This window comes from Pseudorasbora parva, chromosome 4 (genome assembly GCF_024679245.1).
Source record: "Pseudorasbora parva isolate DD20220531a chromosome 4, ASM2467924v1, whole genome shotgun sequence".
NCBI classification, from domain to species: Eukaryota; Metazoa; Chordata; class Actinopteri; order Cypriniformes; family Gobionidae; genus Pseudorasbora; species Pseudorasbora parva.
The window spans coordinates 5,318,209-5,339,861 of record NC_090175.1 but is presented as its reverse complement, the minus strand read 5'-3'; the positions used below and the strand labels follow the sequence as shown (position 1 = coordinate 5,339,861).

At 37.4% G+C, this 21,653-nt stretch overlaps 2 protein-coding genes across 2 annotated transcripts; both read right to left on the bottom strand.

Annotated features, from left to right (window-relative positions):
- Positions 1-1,230: 1,230 nt before the first annotated feature.
- LOC137073739 (B-cell receptor CD22-like) lies at positions 1,231-8,364 on the bottom strand. The gene is made up of 7 exons (XM_067442446.1): positions 7,964-8,364; positions 5,838-6,185; positions 5,491-5,739; positions 5,167-5,409; positions 4,987-5,083; positions 4,848-4,893; positions 1,231-1,446 (listed from the first exon to the last, which is right to left on the bottom strand). Exons 1-7 carry the CDS (start codon positions 8,031-8,033, stop codon positions 1,231-1,233), a joined length of 1,269 nt encoding a protein of 422 aa, XP_067298547.1. The 5' UTR covers positions 8,034-8,364.
- A 5,016-nt stretch (positions 8,365-13,380) lies between these two features.
- Positions 13,381-21,353, bottom strand: LOC137072747 (zinc finger protein 750-like). Its single transcript, XM_067440671.1, has 3 exons — positions 21,090-21,353; positions 15,287-16,186; positions 13,381-14,375 (listed from the first exon to the last, which is right to left on the bottom strand). The coding sequence occupies exons 2-3, from the start codon at positions 16,102-16,104 to the stop codon at positions 13,655-13,657; spliced, it is 1,539 nt and encodes a 512-aa protein (XP_067296772.1). The 5' UTR covers positions 16,105-16,186; positions 21,090-21,353; the 3' UTR covers positions 13,381-13,654.
- Between the last annotated feature and the right edge of the window lie 300 nt (positions 21,354-21,653).

Sequence of the window (21,653 nt, the reverse complement as noted above, 5' to 3'; positions counted from 1 at the left end):
TAAACTGGTGCTGGTTAAACTGGTGCTGGTTAAGTCTGTGCTGGTTAAGTTGGTGCTAGTTAAACTGGTGCTGGTTAAGATGGTGTTGGTTAAGTTGGTGCTGGTTAAGTCTGTGATGGTTAAGTTGGTGCTGGTTAAGTCTGTGCTGGTTAAGTTGGTGCTGGTTAAGTCTGTGCTGGTTAAGTTGGTGCTAGTTAAACTGGTGCTGTTTAAGTCTGTGCTGGTTAAGTTGGTGCTGGTTAAGTAGGTGCTGTTTAAGTCTGTGCTGGTTAAGTTGGTGCTGGTTAAGTCTGTGCTGGTTAAGTTGGTGCTGTTTAACTTGGTGCTGGTTAAGTTGGTGCTAGTTAAACTGGTGCTGGTTAAGTCTGTGCTGGTCAATTTGGTGCTAGTTAAACTGGTGCTGGTTAAGATGGTGCTGGTTAAGTTGGTGCTGGTTAAGTCTGTGCTGGTTAAGTTGGTGCTGGTTAAGTAGGTGCTGTTTATGTCTGTGCTGGTTAAGTTGGTGCTGGTTAAGTCTGTGCTGGTTAAGTTGGTGCTGTTTAAGTTGGTGCTGGTTAAGTTGGTGCTGGTTAAGTCTCTGCTGGTTAAGTCTGTGCTGGTTAAGTTGGTGCTGGTTAAGTCTGTGCTGGTTAAGTTGGTGCTGGTTAAGTCTGTGCTGGTTAAGTTGGTGCTGGTGAAGTCTGTGCTGGTTAAGTTGGTGCTGGTTAAGTCTGTGCTGGTTAAGTATATGCTGGTTAAGTTGGTGTTGGTTAAGTCTGTGCTGGTTAAGTATATGCTGGTTAAGTCTGTGCTGGTTAAGTCTGTGCTGGTTAAGTCTGTGCTGGTTAAGTCTGTGCTGGTGAAGTTGGTGCTGGTTAAGTCTGTGCTGGTTAAGTCTGTGCTGGTTAAGTCGGTGATGGTTAAGTCTGTGCTGGTTAAGTCTGTGCTGGTTAAGTTGGTGCTGGTTAAGTTGGTGCTGGTTAAGTTGGTGCTGGTTAAGTCTGTGCTGGTTAAGTCTGTGCTGGTTAAGTCTGTGCTGGTTAAGTTGGTGCTGGTTAAGTCTGTGCTGGTTAAGTCTGTGCTGGTTAAGTCTGTGCTGGTTAAGTCTGTGCTGGTTAAGTCTGTGCTGGTTAAGTTTGTGCTGGTTAAGTCTGTGCTGGTTAAGTCTGTGCTGGTTAAGTTGGTGGTGATTAAGTTGTTTTTTTCTCACCTCACGGCATCATCAGGCTGATGAACTCCTATATCATCGTACTAACATTCATTATCCTCTGCTCTCTTCATCTCTTTCTTTCTGTGATGTTGGACAGTTGCGTACTGGACCTCCTCAGTATCTCTGGATTCAGGAGTTTTTCCTCTGAATCTTCTGGGTTTCACAGTGGCATACGGAGCATCATTGGCTGAATCCGGTTCAGAAAGAGGCTCGTCATGGACTGAAACTCTCTGAGACATGCCAGAATAGAGATAATTCTGAAATACAAGAAAATACATAATTATTATTAATCAAGATTTTATTTTTTGTTTATTTATTTTATTTTCTCAGTCTAGAGCAGTTTGTGTTAAACTTTTGAGATCAAGTGCCACATCCCAGAAGGCAGAGTAAGTCAATGTGACGTCAGGAAGACTTTGGACTCTAACTTATCCAACGTCAGTCAGACGTCATATTTCGGTTGAAAATGAAAACTGGGTTGATGTCTAAACCCAACGTTTGTTTGACGTCAAGCTCCAACATAAGATAGACATTTAATTTTGGTTGGAAAAAGCACTGCACTGTAAACAATTTTTTTATAAATGATAAAAAAGGGTGAAATGTGTGATCAGTGTTTGCTTTAGTTGGGTAGCGTGACTTAACTTTTTAACATTAGTTGTTCTCTTGCTGCTGTAACTGTGTTTGTTATGGCAAGAAGAGCAAAAAAAATATGATCAGAGATATTGTGTTACTTTATGATAAAGATATGATCATCATATAGGGGTCTATTTCACTGATGTCACCCAGAATTTAATCTTTTCAAACATGATAATTTTGTATTATTATTTATAGCAAGCCTGTAATTCTACATTATCGACTAAACATTTTGATTTCCAGCATCTATTAGACTCACTCAGACATCAATAATCAGCGTATGAATCTCAACAATGCTGACGTACTTAATGCCATTTCATACACTGATTCTTAATGTCTGTGTGTCTTTAAAACTTTTTGGTGCACAATCCCTCAGATTAGACACTGCTGGACAATCACAGGACTATTAAAATCAATAACGATAGATTAATAACATGAGATCTAAACACTTTATAAACTCTGAATATGATCAGTGAATCAAACACTACATCATGATGATCCTCATATCTCTGTTATCATCAAATAGTCAATATAATCTGAACACAATTTCTCTTGCAGTTTTTGCCATGTTAAAAGTTCAAGAGTCAAACTGATCTCCATAATGGTGACCCAATGTAAATAAAATATCAGCATCTAAGCCTCTGTTAATCTAAAAAAGATAAGATAATTGTGTAGATAAGAGCTTATTTCTGTCAAACAGAAATAAAGTCTATCTGGTTAGTAATGTGTGAAGCTTAGATTACGGCCCGGATAGTACTGCATAATTAAAGTGAATTTACAGCATAACTTTCAGTAATTATAGTGTAACTATAAAGTAAGTATATGGGAACAATATGTAATATTGGGGGAATAAAGGGGTAACTATCAGGAAAATTTACAAATTATTTATACTGTAAGTATTTTTTAATTAAGGGGTAATTATACTGTAAGTATTTTTTAATTAAGGGGTAATTATACTGTAAGTATTTTTTAATTAAGGGGTAATTATACTGTAAGTATTTTTTAATTAAGGGGTAATTATACTGTAAGTATTTTTTAATTAAGGGGTAATTATCCGTGTAGTTACGGGGTAAGTATGAATGTGCAGGCTGTAAATTAAAGTGGCTCTTGTTCTCCTCTTGTTTCGTGCATAAAAAAAAACGACAGCATCAGACATCCACATGACCAGTTTTTCGGCGCGCGCACGTCACGCTTGACCCTTCAAGTTACGTCAAGCGTGAAATCAACCCTCGCATGCACACGCAGATAACTGCTGGTCGGATGCGATATATTGTTATTTTTCTTACAAACACTCATCGTTTAACTTCAGAAGACATTGATTCATCCATTGGGATCGTATGGATTACTGTAGTTATTGCTGTATTTGCTGTTTGATGCCTTAACTCTTAGAAACCCAAATGAGTTTTAATTAGCAGAGATTATTTATTTATCTGTGTTCATCTGAGGAAATAAAGTCGTATACATCTCGGATTACATGAGGGTAAAAGACGAGTAAACGGTGAGGATATTTCTGCACGCACTGTATTTTCAGTGTAACAGTAACAGAATACTAGCTAGACACGTGGGATCCTTCTTAAGATTCATCTGTGGCAAGGAAGAAAAAGAAGAGGAACAAGAGGAGGAGAGAAGCCAAGCAAGAGAAATGAATGTGCTCTAAATCTGTTTTTTTTTTAAGTTTTTATTTTTCATTTTTTAAATAAAGGTTTCTGAGTGATTTCAGATTGTATTTGTGTTTTTATTGTACTTACCCTGTAATTACATGAAACAAGAGGAGAACAAGAGCCACTTTAATTTACAGCCCGCACATCCATACTTACCCCGTAATTACACGGATAATTACCCCTTAATTAAAAAATACTTACAGTATAATTACCCCTTAATTAAAGAATACTTACAGTATAATTACCCCTTAATTAAAGAATACTTACAGTATAATTACCCCTTAATTAAAAATACTTACAGTATAATTACCCCTTAATTAAAGAATACTTACAGTATAATTACCCCTTAATTAAAGAATACTTACAGTATAATTACCCCTTAATTAAAAATACTTACAGTATAATTACCCATTAATTAAAAATACTTACAGTATAATTACCCTTTAATTAAAAATACTTACAGTATAATTACCCCTTAATTAAAAAATACTTACAGTATAATTACCCCTTAATTAAAAAATACTTACAGTATAATTACCCCTTAATTAAAAATACTTACAGTATAATTACCCCTTAATTAAAGAATACTTACAGTATAATTACCCCTTAATTAAAGAATACTTACAGGATAATTATCCCCTTAATTAAAAATACTTTCAGTATAAATAATTTGTAAATTTTCCTGATAGTTACCCCTTTATTCCCCCAATATTACATATTGTTCCCATATACTTACTTTATAGTTACACTAATTAACTATGTTACTGTGCTAATTAATTGAGACTTTTTACAGCTCTTACAGGTTGTTGGCCTTGTTTGTTTCGTTGCTTCTATTACTCTCCCCTTTTTTGTAAGTTGCTTTGGATAAAAGCGTCTGCTAAATGATTAAATGTTAAATGACACTATTATTACAGAAAGTTATGCTGTAAATTCACTTTAATTATACAGTACTTTCCGGGCCATAATCTAGAGCGTTACCGTGTACTTTTTTGGAGGGGTTTATTCCAAACAAAATTCAGTGTCTTACAGACGAGTCTACATCCTTCAGAAATATTTCACTGATTCACGCTGGATTGTAGGAGAAGAAAAGGACAGAATGAGTATCTGAAGTGAAACAATCACTGCTGATGTAAACATACTAATGATTATCAATCATATATTTGAATAATGTGTCACACCACCTGAGGGCGGTTGAGAAAACCGTTGAGGTTGAGAAAAAAATATTAGTTTTTGCTTCATTCTGTTGATAAAGACTTTGATAATGTTAGTTTCCCATCAGTCTCTTCAGTTTCAGTCTGAAACACAGATAACGGCTGATCGGTTGATGTTCTGCTTCTGTAAAGTCGTGTTGTGTCTGGATGATTTACCTCTTTCACTGAGAGATCTTCAGGTTTAACACTCCTCCGTTTCTTCCTGTTTAATGACAGACACAAAAATACGAATGCTGTTTTTAAAGAGTTTCTTCTAAATCAGACCAAAGGTATTTTTTTATTGATCTCACATTACATTATAAACAGGATGATGATGATGAAGAAGATGATGAAGAATAATCCTCCAGATGCCGCTGTGATCACGATCACATTCCTACCAGCACCATGATGAACTGAAAGAGGAAGATCCTCATGATTAACTCTCCAAACTGATGAATGATGTGAAGATACAGGAGTGTGTTAATAAAAGCTTCACCTGTGACAGTTACAGCGTCTGATCTCTGAGATCCATGTTGATTGTGAGCCTGACAGTAGAAGCGTCCACTCTGTAGTGCACTGAAACTCTGTCCAGATCCAACAGCTGAGGCTTCATTCTCCTTAAACCAGCTGAAGTTCAGAGCAGGAGGGTTTGAATCACTGCTGCAGCTCAGAGTCACTGAATCTCCCTCCACTATTACACCAGATCCACTCATCAACACTGAGACGCTCCTGGGTGGGTCTGAAAATGACAAAAAAATATTAAATCATCTCATTAAAACACAATCTCTTTTTTAAAAAGAACTAATGAATCTGTACTCACACATGACATTGAGATGAACATCAGGCGATGTGTGAGTGTGTCCGTGTACAGCACAGCTATATCTGCCTGCATCCTCTCTTCTGACTGACTGCAGCAGGAGTTCATTGTTTCCGTCTCTTCTCTCAGTTAATGGCTGTGAGTTTCTGGACCAGATGAATGTTGCTCTGTCAGTCAGAGTGCAGCTGCTTTTACATGTCAGACGGACTGAATCTCCCTCTGTCACTCTCTCAGGAGACTCCACCTGAAGATCTGAACACAACACACACATTATATCTAGTGCTGCTGTCATACACTGATTATTATTCAACATAATGCACAGAAGAAGAGATAAACCTCATGAAACTCACCTGTGACAGTAAGAGTCACTCCTGGAGCACCAATCCATCTCCCACCAGCTTTATCAGTGATGACTCTGAAATAGTACTCGCGTGAATCCTTCAGTGTCACATGACTCAGTCTGACGGTGCAGCTCTGCTGTTTATCTCCCAGATACTGAAGCCTCTGACTGTATTCAGGGTCCTCAGACAGATCTGGAGGCTCTACACCCTTTTGAATAGGGCCTTTGGTCCAGAACACGTTCATGATCTGATGTCCAGTAGGGTATGTATAAGAGCATCTCATTATCACTGTTGAGTCCTTTAGTGCACAGATGTGTGAAGGACTGTAACTCACACCCCAATCAGCACTAGAAACCCCTGAAACACAGAATTCATCACATTATGAACATGTTTTATCAGTTACAACACACCGTGGATAATTTTTTACTGCTTGAAAATAGTAACTCTTAACAGGAAATATAATCTCATCTTCTCAGAATTGAGTTATAATGAAGTGTGAAGTTCTTCATCAGTTTTGACAGAGGGTGTTTCAGAAAAGCAGAAATAAATGTACAGAGAGAAGCAAGAGATAAGTCAAGAACAACACGATACACTCTCAGATAATGAAATATATAAAAAACCAGACTAGGAACATAATCAAAATACACAGTAGCATTAAAATGAGAGTCTTGTAGCTTTTAGTTATTGTCCATCAGCTCTGAGCTCATTTATATACATGTGAACCGAAACATATTTAACACACACACACACACACACACATTCACTTCTGAGAACTGGAGCCAAAAATATTCATGATCTGGTGCTACAGTGTAAAATCCAACGCTGTTCTTACTAAGACTTTTTTAGTGAACTTTACTTAATGTCCAATAATTTGTTGACCTTACTTAAAATAATTTAGTAATCTGAACTGTTTGCATGCTATGCCTTTGTTACTTAGAAAACCCAAGTAAACATTACTTGACTGGTTTGAGTACCATTTTGCCAAAGGAAAAAAAAAAAAACAGGTGGGCGGGCAAAAGGTTGAGGCGGGGCAATTCTAAATAGACTTTTCACTCATTTCCTCCACTTCTGCAGTCATCATTCTTCTTAGTTGCATTCACTCATTTTCCAGTCATCTTGAATGTTATTGAAAATACAACTAAATACTTTGGCAGAGCATCACATAAGCTGACTTCATAAATTTATGTTGATTTCCTAAAATATCTCACCATTATGGTGATGAGTGTTCCCTTTGGTTGGGCACTTGGAACTTAATTTATATTTCTATAAATTATCTCTACACATAAAGATAAAAATGTAATACCAATTAATGATCTTTTAACATTTTATTGCAAACGCTTCTGACAAATCTTTAATTGTGTTGATATAATGCCTCTATATATGTGTCAATATCCAACAATAGACTATGCTTGAGTCACACACAGACTTCAACATTCAGCATGCAAAACACAACAATGGTAACATTTTTTTTTTTTTTTTACACTTAATAAGACCATTTATTGGGGTTATACTGACAAAAGACAGCAAATAAAATGGTAAAATAATGCCAAAAATAATAAAACGGAGTTACGATTGCCCTGTGATTAATTTATTCATGCTGCAATGCATTCTGGGAGTACATTTCCTCAGCTCACAGATAGAATTATGATGACTTGAATGGTTTAAGTAAGCACAACTTGATGCAATTAAGCTTACTTAACTGAGTGTTGAGTTCAGCTTACTTGAGAATTTTAAGGCAATCAGTTTCCACACATTCTTCTATAGACTTAAAATAAACAAGCTTTTCGAACTCACTAATCTTAAGATTACTTTGCTTAATTTTTTTGAGGCAACAAGTTTGCATACTTTTTTAAGTAAGGACAACTAATCACATTTTACAGTGTACAGTGATTTCCGTCCAATCAAAAGCTCTGAACAATGAGAAAGTCCCTCCCCTTAAACCACATGACACTGACTAGAAGAAAAAGACTGTTGGACATTTCTAGAAGCGACAAGCGTTTGACACATTCAGCCCAAACTTCCTGTTTCAAAGGGAAATATGTGAGTGGAGGACAGAAGGAAGTGTTGATCAGCCGCTCATGAGGCCTTTAGTAAAACATCAGAGTGTTTGTAATGTGAATGTAACAGAGACTCACCGTGAATCATGAGCAGAAAGATCAGAGGAAGAGGAGGAGCCATTCTGACCGACATCAGCATAAAATACATCTATAATACAGCATTAAACATCACTCATATACTCATAAACAGTGTGTGTTCATCACCCTAAACAGCTCTTAGTGTTAGTGAGATCTTTGCACATCTGGAGATTATTAATGCTCAACATCAGTGTGTGTGAATGAACTGATCATTAGATGAACAGAAGATATTTCTCATGTCAGGAATCATGTGTTATATGAGCTTCATCTATAGAAATAATCATCAGTTTTCATTTAAGTAAGAGTGTGTTTGTCTTACCGTGTTGAAGCTCATCAGATCAACAGCAACTGAACGACTGACGGTTTAACACACGCTCTTTTAGCTTCAGGCTGATGGACCGTGTGTGGTTAACACTGATATTACAGAAATATCAGCGTCTCTTCCTCAACAAGAGAACAACATCACTAAATTAAACCTAACTAACTACAGAATGATATATTTGTAAGTTCATTTGAATATATTTAGAGGTGTTTAGAGAATAGGATTGTGTAATCAGATGTTCTGATGGATATTTCACACTTATTATAAAGACTTGATGTTCCCTTTCGATATGGTTCAATCTCATTGCATCAGTAACTAGCCACGTTTACATGCACACTTTTTTTGTCATTCTGATTAAAATCATCCGGATTGAAAGATGTGGACTGTTTACATGAGACGATATCCAAACCGATCTGGTGTTTACATGTGCTGACTTTCAATCGCAAATCAATCAACACCGGATGTGAAGCGCCACGCCACGTCTCTAAAATTCAAACACAGTTTTCAACTGAGTGTAAGCACACCAGCGGCGGCATTCGGTGCCTGTCTGCGGCAACCCAGGAAGTTGTTCAAAATCCAAAATATTATATTTCCCTCACATCTGATCAAATCTGATCAATGTACTGATTTGACCCTGTGTGTTCACGGATGCAATAGCAACTCTCAACGACCACCAGGACTTATACGGTTAAAAAAAATCTTTTTATTTGTTGTAAAGTGTAATAATCATCTCAGAAAAATAAATTCTTCTGTCAGTTGAAGTAAAAAGTGCCTGGGACAAATGCTGTCAAGATGAGGTCATTATGTCAACATTATCTTCATAACTATATATAATTTAATTAAATGTTTAACGTAACCATCAGAAAAATGAACTTTCCTCTCTTGTCAGCATTATAGCCTGTGTGTGAGCGCGGCGCGCGGTCAGTGGTGAAAGCGCGCGCTGTGTATCACATAAGGACGCACACTCAAAAGTAATCGGTCGTTTACATGGTTACATTTTTCATTTGATCGGTTCATAAAAAGGTTTATCCCACCCCTCTCAAACCGATTACAATTTCATTCGGTTTGGGCATTTTTATTCCAAATGAGGTGTTTATATGGAGCATTTTCATTCAGATTTGACTTTTAAACCGATTACAGTGCTCCATGTTAACGCACCTACTGACACTAGTTTGTTCTTCGAATACTGAAGCCTGATTGGTTCACATCTATGCACCTGCACAGACAATTGGCTTTTCAGCCCACCGAAACGGACGAGGCCTGCTGCCTTTTTCCGTTGCGCTGAAATACATTTTCATCTGAATTTTCTCCTTTAAACCTCATCTGCGAGTGGAATGGTTTCTATTGGCCGCTCCGAGGAGCATTTTGATGACACTAAGTCTCTGGCTGCTTTTGACGCAGAGGACTGGGCGAACTCTGGCGATGACTCTGCACCTCACCCCTACCCCCGCCAGCTAAAGAGACAGATAAAGCCAGGCATCGGCAGGACTCGAAGGACTTGTGAAGGCCGTAGGGGAGTTGGTCTTGGAGTGATCACCCCAAAGGAGCCTGCCCATAGCTGCCTCAATTGATGGTCCTGCAGTCTAGGCACTACAAATTTAAGATTAATTGATTTTATTCCCATCAATTTCTTTTATTTTTGCGGTTTTATGTGACTTTTTAGTAGCTTGTTTTGTGATGTTCAGAGTTGATCTGTGTATCTGATATGCTGTTTGTCACGATTGTTGAGATTCATATGCTGATTATTGTTGTCTGTGTGTGTGTGTATGCGTCTAAAGCAACAAACAAGTTGCAAACTTTTTTTGTGCAGAATCTCATCCTATTAACTTCACAAGGGTCAAGAGCCCAACTAAAGCAAACACTAATCACCATAATGGTGACTTAAAAATGGTGACTCTTTCCTTTAGTGATTCTGCTTGTTATCATCAGGTGTTCATCACTAATGGTCAATCATCACTTAAAGGGTTACTTCAGCGATTAGCATATGGCTTTGTATCAGTAGAAACCCTGGAGAATATTCAAATTATTGTGCTTTCCCCCCTCATATCTCCCTGAGACAAGAGATTTATGCATTTTATTTCTGGAAAAATTCCTCCTATGATGCAAAATGACGATTTTTGCATCATAGGAGGAATGTTTGCCCTAAGGCTAAAGACTACAGCCAGCAGAGGGAGCTATTTCCGCATGTTTTGAATCTGCGCATGGGGGATGGGGAGATAACACTCAGCTGTCAGGGAGAGCTCAGCTTGCAGACAGGATCATTTAAACGGAGCTATGGTGAGCAATGTAAGTCTTTTAACTTCTCAAATTCATTTCTAGGAAAGTTTAGCTTGCAAAGGCATGAACTGAAACGCGTGCCAGACTGAACTCGCGTTGTGAATGTATGCCGTGAGTGTAGTCGCGATTACCTCAGCTCTCATCACTCCTGCAGTTAGTGCTCAGGGCTGTGATACTCGCGCGGTGACTCACTCATTATATTGAACACACACGTTCAGTTTTTAATTGTAGTGTCTTCTCTAACTCAGTCACAGAAATGAAGTTGGTTGTGTTGGGAATGGCCTCACAGGGCAGCGAAGCATTCTGGGAATTGTAGTCTTTCATCCCCATGGGACAAAAATACATTTTCTGTCTTTTCTCAGTCTAGACGACAACAAATTCAAAAATAATTTCACATTTCTACTGCATTGATGACCCAGTTTAAATACAGATTCATCTTCCCAGCGCTGAAGTACCCCTTTAATTAATCTCTTAATTATCTCATTACCTTTAACACTTCTTCAGAGTTACTTTTAACACTCTTGAGCGTGAAGTCAAAAAAACCTGAGGATAGTGAATTTAATTTAACACTGGAGTTTTTGCGTTGTACAGACTTTGGCATCTTCGATTATTGTGTCTCGACACTTGCAGCAGTGACGTCCATTAGAAGCAAGTGAATTTGAGGATTTACTTACTAATTTGCAGAACTTACAGTTCTTTAATTCTTTGAAGCCCAGACAAGTTTTAACTCATGAATATAATAAACTTTCTTAACGAAACTAACCAATCAGGATTGATTTTTCAAATGTCATTCACTTCCGTTAAAATGCGGCCTGAAGTGGGAAATACAAGAGATTGAGTGCTATTAAGGCGGACAGGGCCTGAAGAAAGCAGAAGAGATGCAGGGATGGATGTGTTCAGAATTATATTACAAACAATACATGATGGTGAATAATGAAGATTAATAATTGTGATTTCACGCACATCAAAGCTGATGTCAGAAGCAGGAGACAGCGACCTCTGGTCGTAGTTTGAGGGTTTGACCAAGCACATTTGAGACAATTACATATAAGCTTAGCACTTAAAGGGGAAGTTAATGAAGCTGATAATACTGAACACTTTGAGAACAAAACAACTATTTTTGTCCATAGTGAAGGCACACAATTATTATTTTGTTCAGTGTTTTGGGTAAAACTATCAAGTATTATTTACAAGCAGGAAATTATTTTAAAATGATAAAGAGACAAACACGTTTGAGTGTTTTTAAAGGTAGTTGTCACACCTTTAATCCAGTGAATATTTCTAAAATTATTTGTATTTTTATTAAAGTCTATTTAAAGTCACTTTCTGTATAAAGACACACCTTAAAATATTGGGTATCAAAAGCTATTGGACATCATCACTTTTTTTATAATGAAAGAAAACATACAATTCATCAAACGATGTCTTGAGTACACAGTTTATGCTTTCAGTTCTACTTTATTCAGCACTTAACTTGTGTATTAATATATCTCTGTGGTTTTACTGTGTTCAGTTGATACCCAACAGATGTTACAAAATTCAATAATAATTTTAAATTGGAGATTTACAAAAACTATTTTAATTTAAGACAATTTTTAATTTCTAGTTAATTTAACTAATTTCATTAAGCATTTTTTTTGCATCCGACATTAAACCACTTGAACACTTTTTTCCCTTTTTTTTTACATTATAGTTTGTAATATTTAACTTGTTTGAACATGAATATTAATCAGTAAATTATGCTTTTACCTGTTTCCCCAACACTCATACCAGTTACAAATGAACAGGATGAAACCAGCAGTAGGTTTTATGTTGTCAACAGCTTATATTTAACATGAGGATATGAGATGAGGCAATGCAAAGATTGTTAAAATAAACACTGGGTTCTGAGCACAGAAGTCTTGTTCTGACTCCTCTATCCAGTGGGCATGACAGATACAGAAATAGCCACAAAAAAAACATGCAATGTTGAAATTAATGAGATAATTAAGTGATGATTGAGCATTATTTATGAACACCTGATGTTAACAAGAATAATCACTGAAGGAAAGACAAACACAAGAACTACAACTGACTTCAGCCACAGCTTTAGATGAAATCAAATGAAGATAAACTGAAGACATTAAATCTCTGAAGATCTCAGCAGAGGATTAAACAACTCCCCAAACAGCATTACCAGCTTCACACATTACTAACCAGACTGACTTTATTTCTGTCAGACGACTACAGAAGCTCTTATTGAGAATTAACAGAGATTTAGATGTTGATGATTTATTGACAATGCTTTGTCACCATTATGGAGATCAGTGTCTGCTTTAGTTTGGCTCTTGACCCTTGACTTTTTAAAATTGTTTTTTTTCTGTTGGATGCTGTTTCACTTGCAAGTCGCTGTGTTCGAGCACTGGGGATTTTGCTGTGTGAATGTTCCCTGAAGGTTGGCCAAATAACATCCCACAACCCTTACAAATCCCACATTATGACTGTCTTGGGAACATACAATTTATAGTGGGGTAGAAGGCGTTTGATACTGCCCTTTTGATATTCTGATCTGTTAAATCTCTAAAAAAGTGTGTGTGTGTGTGTGTGTGTGTGTGTGTGTGTGTGTGTGTGTGTGTGTGTGTGTGTGTGTGTGTGTGTGTGTGTGTGTGTGTGTGTGTGTGAGAGACACAGGTTTAACGGTGTCACTGATCTCACATGTCTGAACCTGCAGCTTTATACAGTATAACGGCTCTTTTCCTAGCGGTTTATCAGGTTTCAGAAGCACCTGCTTCACTCGTGTGTGTCGCCAGCATAAACACACTTGCTCTGGTGTGCAGATATTGCAGAAGTTAAGGCTTGTGTTTAATGATCTTCGGGCAGGTTTGTATGACTATCTGAAGCGTTTGTGGAGTAATTTCAAACCAGTATATTTATTTAATAAATGTTAGAATGAAAACTTCATGAAAATATGTAAAGAAAGTCATTTGAACAGTGTTTCACGTATATAAATATGATTCAGTGCTTCACGTTGATGGTTCATGTGGACTATTGGTTACATAAAATAGTCTGATTTGCAGGCTTTATTTGATATTTCTGCTTATTATTCAAAAAGATTAACGGTACATTCTCTTCCTCAGATTGTGTTTGCTGAGACTGCTGGTCTGTTTTCTCTTCATGTTATGTTTACTTTTTGTCCGTGTTTGATAAGCAGCATTTGACGAGGGTGCGGAGACTTCAGTAGCAAAAGGGGCGGAGACTTCAGTGGCGGGGCCTTCAGCAGTGGAAGGGGCGGGGCCTTCAGCTGCAGAAGGGGCGGAGACTTCAGTGGCAGAAGGGGCGGGGACTTGAGTGGCGGGGCCTTCGGCAGTGGAAGGGACGGGGCCTTCAGCTGCAGAAGGGGCGGAGACGTCAGTGGCAGAAGGGGCGGGGCCTTCAGCGGCAGAAGGGGCGGAGACTTCACCATCTGGAGAAGTGTGATTGGTCTCTGTGTGATCACTCCGCTCAGGCGCTGGACTTTGGACTGGGGTGGGAAGGTTTGTTATTTGCTCATGAGACACACTTGAATCAGAATGACTGATGTTTGAGTTTCTGCCGAGCTCTGAGACGCCGGACTGAGCCAGCTGACAGAGAGCAATCGCAGCCGTCTTCTCTACAGATAAATCATCGTCCTCGGGTGACGTCACAGCACTCATAATCCCCTCGTGTGATTGGCTGGAAGACATGGACAGGTTCAGAGGACTGTCTCTCCTGGAGAGGTTGAGAGGAACTAAAGCGGGGTCATCAGATCTGTCCTTCCCCCCTCGCTCTCGCTCCATCTCTCTGAATGCAGACCACCTGCACACAGACAAGGGCATAAGTCAATTTATTAATACATGGGATTATGTCTTTCATTTATTATTATAAACTATTTATATATGTATTTAGTAAAGTTAATTATATAAATAAGTTATAATTAATTTAATATTATGATTTTAATATTTAGCAAAATTCTAATTATTACACATTAATTATTTATTAATAGATTATTTTTTACAATTTATTATAATTTTTTTTAAATCTGACCTAAATTATAATTTATTTTAATTTTAAAATGTATTAAATTATCAATAGTAATAATTTGTATAATTATTATTTTATGATAAATAAATTATAATAATTTAATACAAACTTTTATAATATTTGTAATAATTATTATTAATAATAATAATAACTTGTAAAAATATACTTTTATGTAAATTTTTATTTAAATTTTGTTTTCAATTTATTCATGATACCTTGTAAAAACTGATATGTATATATAATAATATATTATGTATAATAAATATTACAATGATTAATTTAATAAATAATTTAAAAAATATTTAGCACTCATGGAGAATTTTTCATTTGATTAAATTATTTTGTAAAATAAAAAAAATATTTATTAAAAATATAATGAAATTGTAGAAGATCTGATCACAGGGAGATTGTATTCATATGTAATTTTAATATATAGTATTATGGATAAATTGAAAAATTGTTATATTTATATAAATGTTAAAACTAATCATTTAAGAAATAATTAATTTGTACTCTGAACAAATGGAGATTTTTTGTTTTATTAATTTATTTTATAATTATTTTTTTAATTTAATAATTTGTAGAGCTATATATTATAAAGAAATCATAATAAATGAATTGCATTTAATCAGCGATTAATTTGTGGATCTGAAATATAGTAATTGATTTAATTGGGATGTTCTGACCTCTCAGGAACACTCCTGTCCTCTTGAGGCTGTGAGGCCACACCCCTCTCTTCTGATTGGCTGGCTGGCACCCCATGTGACGGCTGCTGGGATTGATCAAAGTGTCCGTCGGGTGATCCGGTGGCGGAGCGTCCCATCTGCAGACTCACCTGAACCTCCTTCAGATCCGCTACGAGCGCGTACGGATCATACGGGAGCCGCAGCGGAGGGTAGTGTCCGTAGCTGGGAGTCGGGATCGGGTAATAGCACCTGAAATACTCCTCCGTCATTGGAGACGTCACGGACGAGAACAGCGGAAAAAGCCTGTGAGTGTCCAGGACGTATGGGTGAGGTACCGGCTCGTAGATGTAAGGGTTATAGTGAGGATAGAAAGGTAAATGAAACCCCGGATAGTACGGGAAAGCCTCCGCTCTCTCCACCAGGTGGGGCTTGTTTTGGAGGGCGGGAGAAAAGGAGACCGGAGGCCTCCAGACGGACACGGGACTGTGAGGTCGAAGCGCCTCTGGTTTGCACACAGGCGAGGCCATTTCCGTCAGTGAAGACGGTGATGGATCCGCTTTGATTTCCTCGGGCTGTGTGGCGTCCATGTCCTCATCCGTGTAACCGCAGAGGCTGCTTTCCTCCGCCGTGGAGCTGACCTGTCTGGAGCGGATGGAGCTGGATTTGTCGCACAGATTGTACTTCATGTGGTTGAACAGGTGGGATTTCTGGTTGCAGGTGAAGGGACACTGGAAGCACTGGTATCTGAACGGCTTTCCGGCCGGACGCGGGACATAGTGAGGCTTCTTGGGTTTGCGTTCTTTGTCTGGGATGTTCATCCTGAGGATGGAGAAATATAAGACGGTCTTGTTTGCAGAGGAGGAGGATGGATGTGTTTCAACCAAGCACACATTAAAGACCCTATAAAGAGAATGATTGAATACATTAATACACACACACACACACACACACACACACACACACACACACCACCTTAAACCCACCCATCACAGGAAACATTCTGCATTTTTACTTTCTCAAAACAACTCATCCTGTATGATCTATAAGCCTATAAGTGTGTTGTTCATTGGACAAACAGTCTTTAGTATATTATATCCTCTTTCTAATAGTTGAGATTTGCATTAATGGTAAAAGCAAATTTGTCCATTATTTATATGACATTTACTGGTTATAATCTCTTTTAATGATGTATCTTTACATGCTTCCATTCAAAGGTTTGTGACCTGAGGCTGTATTTGTGTGATCAGAAATACAGTAGTTGTGAAATGCAAACCTGATTCCAAAAAAGTCGGGACACTGTACAAATTGTAAATAAAAAAGGAATGCAATAATTTACATGGACTCAAATCTCATAAACTAGAATATATAGAATATAGATAACATATCAAATGTTGAAAGTGAGAAATTTTGAAATGTCATGCCAAATATTGGCTCATTTTGGATTTCATAAGAGTTACACATTCCAACAAAGTTGGGACAGGTAGCAATAAGAGGCTGGGAAAGTTAAATGTACATATAAGGAACAGCTGGAGGACCAATTTACAACATGATTGGGTATAACAAGAGCCTCTCAGAGTGGCAGTGTCTCTCAGAAGTAGTCACTTTATATGTCAAAGAAGACATATCTAGACATGATCCAGAAGCGCAGGCGTTTTCTCTGGGTCAAGGCTCATTATAATGGACTGTGTAAAACTGGAAACTGTTCTGTGGTCAGACTAATCAAAATGTGAAGTTCTTTTTGGAAAACTGGGATGCCTAGTCATCCGGACTAAAGAGGACAAGTACAACCCAAGTTGTTCTTAGCGCTCCGTTCAGAAGCTGCATCTCTGATGGTATGGGGTTCATGAGTGTGTGTGGCATGGGCAGCTTACACATCTGGAAAGGCTCCATCAATGCTGAACGGTATATCCAAGTTCTAGAACAACATATGCTCCATCCAGACGTCGTCTCTGTCAGGGAAGACCTTGCATTTTCCAACAATGCCATGACAATGCCAGACCACATTCTGCATCAATTACAACATCATGGCTGCGTAGAAGAAGGATCCGGGCACTGAAATGGCCAGCCTGCAGTCCCAACCCGATCACATAAATGCGTATAAATAGTACGAGTGTGCAATGTCGTGGAATGTATACGGCAAAACTCATTTTGGCCTGCATATGATACACACTTTATGGCGTATAGATGACACGCTCTCTAGGGTAGGTTTAGGGTAGTGGGGTGGGGGGTTCGTATGTATAATACACCATAAAGTGCGTATCATATGCACGCAAAAATTAGTTTTGGCGTATACATTCCACGACATTGCACACTCGTACTATTTATACGCATTTTTCGTGAGATCCAGCTGGCAGTCCAGATCTTTCACCCATTAGAAAACATTTGGCGCATCATAAAGAGGAAGATGCGATAAAGAAGACCTGAGACAGTTGAGCAACTACACTGTAAAAAGTAATTGTTGAATCTACTAAAGAAAAACTTGTAAAATTAACTGATTTTGGAAAATTTGTTGATTTAACTTGAATATACTGAGTATTGTGAACTTTTAGGTGGATGCGATAGCTAAACTATGCAAGTTTAGTACATTGTACTTAAGAATGTTGAGTGTGTTGTACTACATGCATGTTCACACAGTTAAATCCAACAGCTGTTCTTACTAAGACTTTTTAGTAAACTTAACTTAATGTACAATAATTAGAATTTACTTAAAACTATTTAGCAATCTGAATTGTTTGCATGCTATGCCTTTGTTACTTAGAAAACCCAAGTAAACATTACTTGACTGGTTTGAGTACCATTTTGCCAAAGGAAAAAAACACACTCAAAAAACAGGTGGGCGGGCAAAAGATTGAGGCGGGGCAATTCTTAATAGACTTTTCACTCATTTCCTCCACTTCTGCAGTCATCGTTCTTCTTAGTTGCATTCACTCATTTTCCAGTCATCTTGAATGTTATTGAAAATACAACTAAATACTTTGGGAAAGCATCACATAAGCTGACTTCATAAATTTATGTTGATTTCCTAAAATTTCTCACCATTACGGTGATCAGTGTTCCCTTTGGTTGGGCACTTGGAACTTAATTTATATTACTATAAATCTCTTCCTATTGATGCAGCAATGCAACACGAAATCACAGATTTCAAAGGAAGGGAAGTAATAAGTATATATATATATATATATATATATATATATATATATATATATATATATACATATATATATATATATATATACATATATATATATATATATATACACACACATATATATATATATATATATATATATATATATATATAAATAAATGTTATACCAATTAATGATATTTTAACATTTTATTGCTAACACTTCTGACAAAATTTTAATTGTGTTGATATAATGACTCTATATTTGTGACATTATCCAACAATTTACCATGCTTGAGTCACACACAGACTTCATTATTCAGCGTGCAAAACACAACAATGGTAACATTTTTTTTTTTACACTTAATAAGACCATTACAAGTTCATTTGCTGTCATTATTGGGGTTATACTGACAAAAGACAGCAAATAAAATGGTAAAATAAAGCCAAAAATAATAAAACGGAGTTACGATTGCCCTGTGATTAATTTATTCATGCTGCAATGCATTCTGGGAGTACACTTCCTCAGCTCACAGATAGAATTATGTCGACTTGAAGGGTTTAAGTAAGATCAACTTGATGCAATTAAGCTAACTTAACTGAGTGTTAAGTTCAGCTTACTTGAGAATTTTAAGGCAATCAGTTTCCACACATCCTTCTAGTAAAATGAACAAGCAGACATTAAAAGAACTAGTTAAAAGAACTATTTTGTTTGAGTTCTGCTTACAAACCCCAACTTATATATGTAAGTTGGCTGAACTTTTGAATTTGAGTTACTTGTACTCAGGTTTTATGGTAACCTCTACAAATACACAAGATAACTCTACAAAGTAGTAGTAAGTATTTTCAAGTCAAAAATGATGACCTAATTTGCTTGAAAATTTTGAGGCAATCAGTTTCCACAGCTTTTCCAAGTAAAGTCAACTTATTACTTTTTACAGTGTAGAAGCCTGTATTAGACAAGAATGGGACAACATTCCTATTCCTAAACTTGAGCAACTCGTCTCCTCAGTCCCCAGACGTTTGCAGACAGTTATAAAAAGATGAAGGGATGACACACAGCGGTAAACATGGCCTTGGCCCAACTTTTATGAGATGTGTTGCTGCCATGAAACTTAAAACTTATTTTCCCCATAAAATTATACATTTTCTCAGTTTAAACATTGGATATGTCATCTGTTGTATTCTGAATGAAATATTGAAATTTGAAACTTCGACATCTTTGCATTCTGTTTTTTTTTCTTCACAATTTGTACAGTTTTCAAACTTGTATGGAAACGGGTTTGTATTATTACAATTATGAATAACGGTTTTCTATGTGAATATATTTTTTTTAAATGATATACACTAAACCTAAATCTTCCATTTTAATGGAAACATTTAATCTTACTTTAATCTTCTATATGATGGTTAATGATTGAGTTCTTTTTATTAATTAAACAATAAATAATTAAACAATAAATAAAAACAAGATGTACAGAGGGGTAACGAGGTTAGAGGAACGCTCAGGGAGTGTTAGAATAACGTTAGAGCAATGCTACAATAATGTTTGGTGAGCGTTAAAGAAATGTTAAAATTACATTTTATAAACCAAAATTGAACATTGTATTTCCGTTGAGAGAACATTACTTGCTAACCAAAAACGTTTGGGGAACGTTAGAATAATGTTAAAATAGCATTGGGGAACGTTAAAGTAACATTAGAATATTGCTCTACAAACCAAAAACAAACATGTTTCCATTAAGAAAACTTTCCTGGCTAATCAAAAACAAACCATAAAACATTCTGGAAACGTTAAAATAACGTTAGAGCAATGTTGAAATAACATTGGTGAACAGTAAAGCAACATTAGAATAACGTTCTACAAGCCAAAAACTAACGTTCAGAAAACTTTCCTGGCTAACCAAAAACAAACCATTAAAGAGCGTTGTGGGAACCAGTAACTGTTAGTTGTTCACATCAGCTGATGTGCGGGTGATTTGAATAATAGCTGTCCCGTGTTGGATGTTCAGACTGGTGTTTGAATAAGCGCTGTAAACTCTAGCCTGAGGTAAGGGCGTCTGAGGGCGTGTGTGTGTGTGAAGCTCCTCGGCTGTATGAAAATGAGGCGTGCGGCTGGTCCTGCTGGTTTGCATGAGCTTCGGCCCAGACGCTGCACGCAGGGCACGTTATTTCACTTTTTCGTCTCCTTTCTTAAGCCAGATTTTGCCTCGCAGGAACTCTTCTGTGTCGCACCCGTGTGTCGCAACATGTCGTCGGGCAGGTTTTGCTTGTTTTATGAGTCGATGTCACTCAATAATCCCTGTTACATTTAACTACTACAACTGCTTCAATTAAAGATGTTACAAGTACACGTGCGTGTCTAACTTAGCCTGCACAACATTTCACTGCTACAGTTACTTACCGCGGTAAAATCACAGTATAATTAATACAGGATGTCTAATGTGTGTACTTTAACGGTTGCGGTTCTGTTATTTATAGAATTGTTTATTTTAGTTGCCGTGAGACGGTCTCTCTCTCTCTCTCTCTCTCTCTCTCTCTCTCTCTCTCTCTCTCTCTCTCTCTCTCTCTCTCTCTCTCTCTCTCTCTTCTCAGTGTTATTTGGACTCATTTGTTTGGCTTATTTTCTCTGGTAAATGTTGAAATGTAATGTAATAGAGTGAGGTTCGCTCTTACCTGTCAGCGCGCGCAGGTCCTGTGACAGGTGTTCTGTCAGACCGGCTCGACCCGTCCGCGGGTCACGTGTGCAGGGGGCGGAGCTCCGCGTCTGTTTGAGGGGCCGCGGGGACGCGCAGCACACGCGCGCGCCTGCAGACACTGAACAAAACATCAGCAGGAGCACGAGTCCATAAAACTGACGACCCTTCAGTGTTCAGCTCTAAAATAAACTTTGTCTTAATGTGAAGAACATTTGAATAAATGCTGTAGCCTGTTCCTCATGGGTTGGTTTGAGAGACTGTGTGTGTGTGTGTGTGTGTGTGTGTGTGTGTGTGTGTGTGTGTGTGTGAGAGAGAGAGAGAGAGAGAGAGAGAGAGAGAGAGAGAGAGAGAGAGAGAGAGAGAGAGAGAGAGAGAACTGAAAAATACACAAAGCACAGACAACCAGACGATTCAGATTCACATCTTCATTATTATGAGGAGCTTAAAAAATATATAAAAATACACTCAGAAAGAAGAAAGAACAGGACATCCAGAATCAGCTCAGAGCTATTGAAGAATCGGTCATTTCCAGCAGTTTCTG